The sequence below is a fragment of the Epinephelus moara genome, chromosome 2 (assembly GCF_006386435.1).
Source record: "Epinephelus moara isolate mb chromosome 2, YSFRI_EMoa_1.0, whole genome shotgun sequence".
Taxonomy (NCBI): Eukaryota; Metazoa; Chordata; class Actinopteri; order Perciformes; family Serranidae; genus Epinephelus; species Epinephelus moara.
In genome coordinates, this window is record NC_065507.1 from 56,556 (window position 1) to 65,500 (window position 8,945).

General features: G+C 42.0%; 2 protein-coding genes and 1 long non-coding RNA gene across 11 annotated transcripts in view; 1 reads left to right on the forward strand and 2 right to left on the reverse strand.

Moving 5' to 3' along the window:
* Positions 1–6,148, reverse strand: part of LOC126404671 (protein Atg16l2-like) — a 21,318-nt gene extending 15,170 nt beyond the window's left edge. The window contains exons 1-9 of one of the 4 annotated variants that reach the window (XM_050068074.1): positions 4,967–5,081; positions 4,798–4,918; positions 4,615–4,690; positions 4,451–4,524; positions 2,423–2,743; positions 1,907–1,972; positions 1,406–1,495; positions 1,224–1,277; positions 1,030–1,135 (exon numbers count right to left, since the gene is read on the reverse strand). In XM_050068074.1, the coding sequence (XP_049924031.1) occupies positions 1,030–1,135; positions 1,224–1,277; positions 1,406–1,495; positions 1,907–1,972; positions 2,423–2,743; positions 4,451–4,524; positions 4,615–4,690; positions 4,798–4,817 (807 nt within the window). In that variant the 5' untranslated portion in view covers positions 4,818–4,918; positions 4,967–5,081. Of the gene's footprint in view, positions 1–1,029; positions 1,136–1,223; positions 1,278–1,405; positions 1,496–1,906; positions 1,973–2,422; positions 2,744–4,450; positions 4,525–4,614; positions 4,691–4,797; positions 4,919–4,966; positions 5,082–5,973 lie in introns of those variants that run through there. The other 3 variants (XM_050068050.1, XM_050068066.1, XM_050068058.1) reach the window with 3 other exon arrangements.
* LOC126404701 (uncharacterized) lies at positions 5,820–6,594 on the forward strand. Its single transcript, XR_007571504.1, has 2 exons — positions 5,820–5,956; positions 6,054–6,594. It is a non-coding gene; the product is annotated as an uncharacterized LOC126404701 (long non-coding RNA).
* A 560-nt stretch (positions 6,595–7,154) lies between these two features.
* Positions 7,155–8,945, reverse strand: part of LOC126405757 (WD repeat-containing protein 62-like) — a 19,693-nt gene continuing 17,902 nt past the window's right edge. For all 6 annotated transcript variants that reach the window (XM_050069707.1, XM_050069698.1, XM_050069690.1 and 3 more), the window contains exons 22-23: positions 8,341–8,441; positions 7,155–7,591 (exon numbers count right to left, since the gene is read on the reverse strand). In XM_050069707.1, coding sequence (XP_049925664.1) covers positions 7,451–7,591; positions 8,341–8,441 — 242 coding nt within the window. In that variant the 3' untranslated portion in view covers positions 7,155–7,450. The remainder of the gene's footprint in view (positions 7,592–8,340; positions 8,442–8,945) is intronic.

The following is an 8,945-nucleotide window of genomic DNA, read 5'->3' on the forward strand; positions in this document are numbered from 1 at the left end:
TACTAGGTGTGTACTACATGTGTACTAGGTGTATACTGGGTGTATACTGGGTGTATACTGGGTGTGTACTGGGTGTATACTGGGTGTGTACTAGCTGTGTACTACATGTGTACTAGGTGTGTACTGGGTGTGTACTAGGTGTGTGCTGGGTGTGTACTGGGTGTGTACTAGGTGTGTACTACATGTGTACTGGGTGTGTACTGGGTGTGTACTGGGTGTGTACTAGGTGTGTACTGGGTGTGTACTGGGTGTATACTGGGTGTATACTGGGTGTGTACTACATGTGTACTAGGTGTGTGCTGGGTGTGTACTGGGTGTGTGCTGGGTGTGTACTTGGTGTGTACTTGGTGTGTACTTGGTGTGTACTGGGTGTGTACTTGGTGTGTACAGGGTGTGTACTGGGTGTGTACTGGGTGTGTACTTGGTGTGTACGGGGTGTGTACTGGGTGTGTACTGGGTGTGTACAGGGTGTGTACTACATGTGTACTAGGTGTGTACTAGGTGTGTACTAGGTGTGTAGTAGGTGTGTACTAGGTGTGTACTGGGTGTGTACTTGGTGTGTACTTGGTGTGTACGGGGTGTGTATTGGGTGTGTACTTGGTGTGTACTTGGTGTGTACAGGGTGTGTACTTGGTGTGTACTTGGTGTGTACAGGGTGTGTACTAGGTGTGTACTAGGTGTGTAGTAGGTGTGTACTGGGTGTGTACTGGGTGTGTACTTGGTGTGTACGGGGTGTGTATTGGGTGTGTACTTGGTGTGTACTTGGTGTGTACTTGGTGTGTACAGAGTGTGTACTTGGTGTATACAGGGTGTGTACAGGGTGTGTACTTGGTGTGTACTTGGTGTGTACAGGGTGTGTACTTGGTGTGTACTTGGTGTGTACAGGGTGTGTACTGGGTGTGTACAGAGTGTGTACTTGGTGTGTACAGGGTGTGTACTTGGTGTGTACAGGGTGTGTACTTGGTGTGTACAGGGTGTGTACAGAGTGTGTACTTGGTGTGTACAGGGTGTGTACTTGGTGTGTATTACCAGTACTTGCAGCGCTCTGGCGGGGACTCTGGCCGACAGACAGATTCCCACGGGACACATCAGATCCTCCTCCAGACTGCAAACAGAGTGGCCCCGCCTCTTCCTGCTGACATCACACATGTCACATGACTTTCACACACTGTAAAATAAACAGATAGTTGGCGACAGGACGACCAACAGAAACTGAGACTCACTCAAACAGCTCTCTGATGGAGGTCAGGATCCTCGGAGACGTCGCCGATGCCGACCTGAGACAGAGAAAGGCGGCGAGCTGATTCTCAGACGCAATCAAAAACCAATAATAACAATAATTAATTAATAAATAATTCTGTTGTAACATTTGATAAAAAGAAAAGGTGTGTGAGGCCTGACGAACCTGAAGAGTCGGGTGTGTCCTCTGTCTGTGGACTCGTGGTGGTTTTCGGTCTTTGGAGACGTGGATCTGGAGGTCGGAGCGCTCGAACAACTGAAACACAAAACAAAAGTCTTTCGGCTGACAAACGACTCGAGTACGAGGCGACACACACGGGTCAGAAAAATCTGTGATAAAAAAACTTTACATTTCAATTCAGTGAAGCTGCTGAAATATTGTGAAAAATTCTCATCCTGCCTCTTCTCTTAACTTCTATTATTATTTATACATTATTTGTTTATTTACTTTGAGATATCCTGACCTTTTTCTTTTGAAATATTCAGAAGTTTTCCCGTCGAAAGATTTCAACTTTTTCCTAAAAATATTCCACCTGTCTTTTTTTCAGATTTTTCTCCGTCTAATATTCAATAAAAGAAATAAAAAATTCTATTTTCAAAAACATTTTTTCAGTTTTTTGTAAACAGCAGATGTTTGAGATTTTGGGCAGGTAGAGGTGAGTCTGACCTGTCCACCGTGACCTTTGACCTCGCAGCATTCTGCAGCTCCTTCTGCAGGTTCGCTTCTCGTGCTCTGAAACAGAAAAGAACAGAACTTAACTGTCAGAGTGCAAGTTTGTCCTCGTCTCATCAAACACATGAAAAACAGACAAACAGTAAACAAACAAACATAAACATCATGTTACACTTTAAAAGAATGACGTGGTGCGTTCAGGTGTGTGAGGTGTTCTCAGGTGTGTGAGGTGCGTTCAGGTGCGTTCAGGTGTGTGAGGTGTTCTGAGGTGTTCTGAGGTGTGTGAGGTGCGTTCATGTGTGTGAGGTGTTCTCAGGTGTGTGAGGTACGTTCAGGTGTGTGAGGTGCCTTCAGGTGTGTGAGGTGTTCTCAGGTGTGTGAGGTGCGTTAATGTGTGTGAGGTGTTCTCAGGTGTGTGAGGTACGTTCAGGTGTGTGAGGTGCCTTCAGGTGTGTGAGGTGCTCTCAGGTGTGTGAGGTGCGTTCAGGTGTGTGAGGTGCGTTCAGGTACCTGGACCTGCGTTCGTTGCGGCTGTTCATGCGGGCAGCGGCTTGTTGTTTCAGGTGGATCATGTCCTCCAGCAGGTGTCCCCCTCTGACCTTCTCCTCTCGGAGTCTCTGCTCCGCCCCTCTCTGACGCTGCAGCAGGGCGTCGTACGCCATCTTCAACGCCCCGTTCTCCTCCTGAACCTGCTCCACCCGCACCTGCAGCTCATGACGGGCATCCAACGCACCCGCCAGCCGACGCTCCTCCGCCAACAGTCTGATTACAGTGATGTCATCATCAACAGTGTTAAAGGGCCAGTTCACATTAATGACACTCACACTGTCTCTGCTCATGAAACACAACGTTTAAAACATGTTTCAGAATCTGTCACAGGGAAAAAATCAGGAACGTGAAGAAAAGACTCCGTCTGAGCGTCAGAGAGAACGCTCCCAATATTCCGATTAAACAGTTGTTTCTACAAAAACAAGTCGGAATATTCTGAGGACCACATTGAAATATTTTGTAACGATAATCATCTGAATATTTGATGAAATCGTCTTAAAAAGTTGGAATATTTCCAGAAACAGATTGGAATATGTGGGAATACTTTGAAACAAAAGTAGAAATAGACAGAAAAGAGCTTAAAAATTTTTTTATAAAAAAACAGTCGGAATATTTCTGGAATAAAAGGTCTAAATATCTTTAGAAAAAAGAAAAATGGCTGGAATATTTCAGGGAAACAAAAGTCTTATTACAGTATCTTAATTTCAAAAAGTGGGAATAGTTTGAGAAAAGATTGAAATATTTGGTGGAAAAAAAGAAGAAAAAGAAAAGGTCAAAATATTTGAAAATATTCTGAGGATGCAAAATCTGGAGGAAGAAAGTCAGAAAAATTATTGAGAAAAAAAAGTCTTAATATTTAGGATTGTACTGTGGAAATAAGACAATACCTTGAGAGAGGGTCGGAATATTTGGGACTATTTTGACAGAAAAGATTTGAAGAGAAGATATGGAATATTATAAACAAAAATGTTGGAATATTTAGGAATACTTTGAAACAAGAATTGAAATATTTTAATAAAAAGTAATTAATAATACTGAATATTTCCAGAAAACATAGAATATTTCGGGAAACAAAGTCTTTCTTTTTTGGGGGTAAAAAAAATTATATTTTTCAAAAAGAAGTTGGAATATTTGGCAAAGAGACTGGAATGAATGTAAAGTGTAAAATGAAAAGTACGAACATTTTAAGAACAAAAGTTTGGAATGTTTTCAGAAAAAAAGGTCAGAACATTTAAATAAAGAGGTATTCCGAAAAATTGGGTTGGAATATTTGGGAATAATTTGAAACAACAGTTGAAATATTTAAAAAAAAAAATAGTCATAAAAAAACTGAAATATTTCCAGAAGGAACAGTCTGAATATTTCAGAAATAAACCCCCAACATATGTTTTAGAAAAATAACAAAAAGCTGAAACATTTTCACAAAAACGTCTGGAATATTTCAGGGAAAAAAAGTCTTTTAATTAAAAACTTGGAATATTTAGAGAAGAAAGAAAACATTTTGACAGAAAAAGTGGTTGGAATATTTGGGAATATAAACGGATACTTAGAATCATCAGAATATTGTTGTTGTTTTTTTTAAAGTTGGAATACTGAGGAATTATGTGAGAAAAGGAGGTTGTAACTTTTTGAGAAACAAAAGAAAATTATGTGTAAAACAATCTGGGAATATTTAGGAATATTTAGGAATATTTAGGAATATTTGGGAATATTTGGGAATATTTGGGAATATTTGGGAATATTTGGGAATATTTAGGAATATTTAGGAATATTTGGGAATATTTGGGAATATTTGGGATGCTGCTGTGAACTTTGGCTTCAAACTCTGTGTGCGACTGTCACTGAGAAGAGCTGGAATATTTTAGGGTAATTTTCCATGAATGAAATCTGTTCCGTCAGAGTCTGATGTGGAGCAGAGTAAAAGGAACACTTCACACGTTCACCTGCTGAGTTTGGACCAATCAGCTGCGAGGATCCACGGTGACTCACCTGGCATGTTGCTGCTCCAGAACACATTCTTTGATTTTAATCTGCTGCTGCAGCTCCACCACCTGATAGGCCAGCTGAAACAGGAAGTAGAAACATGTCCACGTGACTCTGATACGACTCTGTGTGTGTGTGTGTGTGTGTGTGTGTGTGTGTGTGTGTGTTACCTCTCCTGTCGTCTTCTTCAGCTGGTTGTTCTGGTGAAGCAGAGCGGAGATGGAGCTGCTACCAGGGGAGGGACGTCTGGGTGCACAAAACAAACACACCCTCATCATCATCATCATCATCATCATCATCATCTGTCTGTGTCAGAGGTCAGGTGTCTCCAGGTGTGACAGCAGGTGAGTTACCTGACGGAGCAGCTCAGCATTCCTTTGGCCAGACTGGTTTTCTCCAACAGCTGCGTGTCTGAAAGAGTCAGGAGGAAACAGTCACAGGTAACAACACCTGGAGAGGGGAGGGGCTAAACACCTGGAGAGGGGGGGAGCTAAACACCTGGAGAGGGGAGGAGCTAAACACCTGGAGAGGGGAGGAGCTAAACAACCAGCAGGGTCCTTATTGTACATGTCAGCTTAGCTACAGCGCTAATGAAAGAAACCTCAAATACAAAAACTCACTCCTCGTGATATTCCCGTTCTTTTCTCAAAGTATTCCGACTTTTTCCTGCTGATATTTGACTTCTGCCGTATATTCCTTCTTTCTTCTTAAAATATTCATTTAAATTCCTTTTCCCAAAACTTTTCTATTTTTCATGTGATATTCAAACTTTTTTCCTCACGTTATTCCCGTTCTTTTCTCAAAGTATTCCGATTGTTTCCGAGAAATATGGTGACATTTGGAAACATGTTTTAAATAATAAAACAGAAAATACAGAGCTGTAATTCTTTCTGTCCACAGTTTTGTCACACAGACAGAAAATAAAACCAAAGTGAGAAAGATTATTTTAGCTTCTTTGTGGATTTTATTTCTGTGTCCTGCGTCTGTGCGAACATCAGGGACACTTTGTTATTTTCCACACTGACAACAACAGAATGAATCTAATGTGTTCATCATGAACACTGTGAGCATGACGACCTGTCACAGATGAGTCAGTGAGCGGAGGAAGTGGAACAACATGTGGTTCAGTTACTTTGACACCTTCCTGTCCGACACAATAAAGGAACAAGATACTTGTCAGCTGTGTCTCAGCTCGGGACAGACTCTGTCTCATCATCTGAGTGTGTCTCTTACAGCTGTGACGTCAGAGGGGACTTTTAAACACTTCAACCTCGCGAGTTTGATTAAATGAACCGATTTAATTCCTGTCTTTAGTTCCCTGAAGCAACTCTGGGACATGTCGGTCTGTTTACCAGCTCTGACTCAGATTTTAGTTGGATGGTTTGAGCCTTCGTCAGCACTGAGGCTGCACAGCTCTTAAGTCGACAGATTCCTAAATGGAGTCTGGTGCAGCTTTGAGACACAGTGAGCAACACTAACTCCTCTGCAGCCGCTTCAAAGACACATAAATCGGTACTTGTCGGTCGTACAGAAGCGGATCAGGTCCTGGAACTTGTCGTGCTGGCTCAGGTCTCGGCTCTTCAGCTGACCCATGATGTGTCTCTTCCAGGTCTCCGCCGATCTGCCGCTGTGTCCCGGAGCCGCGACCCGGCCGCCGCGCTGCGACACCGCGGCTGGATCCGTGATGACGGTGACAGCGGCCATGATGCTGCTCACAACCCGGGCTGCCTCACGCTGTGTCCCCGCGGACAGACGCTCCCAGGCCGGCCCGGAGTCACAGAGGCTCCGTGATGAAGCTCCGGATGTTGTCGGTTCTTCTTCTGTGGTGTTCTTGTTTGTTCCGTTGTTTTGAACTTTTTTCCTCAAAAGATTCGTCACCGTGAAGGGGGCGGGGCCGAGGAGCCTGCTGCCGGTCCTCTCAGCCAATCACCGCCCGCCCTCTGCTCTTCCTGTTTTGACTCGAGACACAAAGAACAAACGCCCCCTACAAGACACGCCCCCACCAGGGCACGCCCCCACCAGGACTCACCTGTTAAAATGTTTCTATCTTTATGTGATGTTGGACAGGAGGAGTCCTGAAACATGACGTCACTTTGTAAAGACTGTTGTTGTGACATATTTTCTTATTATTAATAAAACAAACATAACTGATTTTTACAGTCCGTGCTGCCGTCATTTAAAAACATCTCAGAAACACAAAATGTCTCGTTACAACTCAGCGTGTCGCAGAAACAAGAAGCTCTGAACTCAAATATAAATGTTTAGAGTCAAAATCAGGAGGTGAATATTTTCTCTTTAGTATTCGTCTCCTCAGAAAAAATGAATTGTCTGTTAACTGAATCTGATTTTTTTAAATCTCAAAGTGTTAACTCTTTATCTTCATAACATTCTGACTTCCTTAAAAATATTTGGACTTTTTGACATTTCTTCAGCTTTTATCCTGATAACGTTCAGACTATTTTTCTCAAAATATTTTGACTTTTTTTCTTGTAATATTCCCTCGTTTATTCCTTGTGTTTTGTGGGATATACCAACTTTTTTCCTGAAAAAGATTGTTTTATTCTTTTATTTCTAGTAATATTCCAGCTTTTCTCATCACGTTCTGTACTTGAGATATTTGACTTCTTGACAGTGTTAAATTTAGGTTGTTTTTGAGTGGAATTAAATCACTGTTCTATTTTCAGCTGAAAAAAGAAATAGAAATAAAAAGCTCTGTAAAACACAAACATTTATTATATAGAAACATAAAATTACACTTTATGTACAAACAGTGATCGTGGTCAAAAACACATTTTGCTGCCACATAAACAAACATAAGGTGCATTAAATTTAATACTGATGTTGATAAAGTCACTGGGGCTGATGGTGAAGTGAAATTTGTCCCCTTTCAGCCTCCGTACCGACAGCAGCGACGTGACTGGTCCTGGTTCAGATCCGGTTCAGTTTGTTCTAGGTAAACTGGACCGGCAGATCAGTGATTCCGTCAGCAGACACCTCGTCCTCCAGTCAACCAGAGGGGGCGCTGCTGCCCCACCCGTCTCCTCCCGGCAGCACCGCCTGCAGCTCGGAGTGAACAACATCAAACGCTCCCTGCAGGATGGACGACATCTGAAGATGCTGCTCCGAAGCACCGGCCGACACGCTGAGCTGCGGGAGGGACACAGAATCATATTTAGATTTAAAAAGCTGAAATTACAACCGCGTTTACGTCCTATTTAATTATTTAATTTGAATCAAACGTAATTTTTTTAAAAAAAGCATTATTATTTGTGTTGGTTTATCTCTTATTCAGGACCTTTCATTTAAGTTTATCGTTTATATTTTAGTTTTTGAAAGTCACTTGTCGATGCATCGGTTTTAATTATTTTGTTGACGCTTGAATTTCCCCGCACACATTTTTTTTAAACAAACTCTCGAAATCTTTCAAAATTTTTCATCAAACTGTTAAAAAAAATTCTAGGAAATTTAGGAAATTATTCCTATGACATCTCATCTTGAAATTCTAAAACTTTTTCCTCAAAATATCAAAAATAAAAAATCCCAAAACATTCGCTCTTTTTTTTTTTTTATAACATCACAGGTTTCTAGAATTTACAAATTTATCTCAAAACGTTGAAACTTTCTTTTAATCGTCTCTCAACACCAACTTTTCTTCATCAGTGTTACTTAGTGTAACTTAATTTTTTTTACCTTGTTAAAGATTTTCCTGGAAACATTTTGTTTTCGTAAATAATGAGGTTTTTTTTACTTGAAAAGCCTTCGAAGCGATAAATATCTTCAAATTTACAAAATCTTTGAAATATCACAATTCAAGTCTTAATTCAAACTCTGAGGCCGCTCTGAAACACCACCCGAGATCAACAGCAGACCCTCGTTCAGACAGACAGGAAGTTCACCTGTTGGTAGAGGTCTACGGCTCGTCTCGCCGCCTCTCTCAGCTCGTTGGCGACCTGCTGACACTGCTGCAGACTGAGCGTCTCTTTCCCATCACCTGAACCTGCAACAACAAAACATCCTGATCATTTATCTCCTGTTAGAGTCTGAACACCTGCGGGTGGCGCTGCAGGACGGATTGTAAACAAGAGCAGAGTTTATCCTCTGAGGAGCAGGAGTGATGATCAGCAGGAGCAGGTCAGTAGATGTCAAGATGTCGGTGTTTAACAGACGGATGTTCCTGTGAGGACGTTACAGGAAGTTACTTGTCTGAGGAGGGCGGAGCTACCTTGTACCGTATATTGGCTAAACGTAACCACATGTGTGTGTCGGCTAAACGTTACCACATCTGTGTGTGTGTGTCGGCTAAACATAACCACATCTGTGTGTGTGTTGGCTAAACGTAACCACGTCTGTGTGTGTGTGTTGGCTAAACGTAACCACGTCTGCGTGTGTGTTGGCTAAACGTTACCACGTGTGTGTGTTGGCTAAACGTAACCACGTGTGTGTGTCGGCTAAACGTAACCACGTGTGTGTGTGTTAGCTAAACGTAACCACGTGTGTGTGT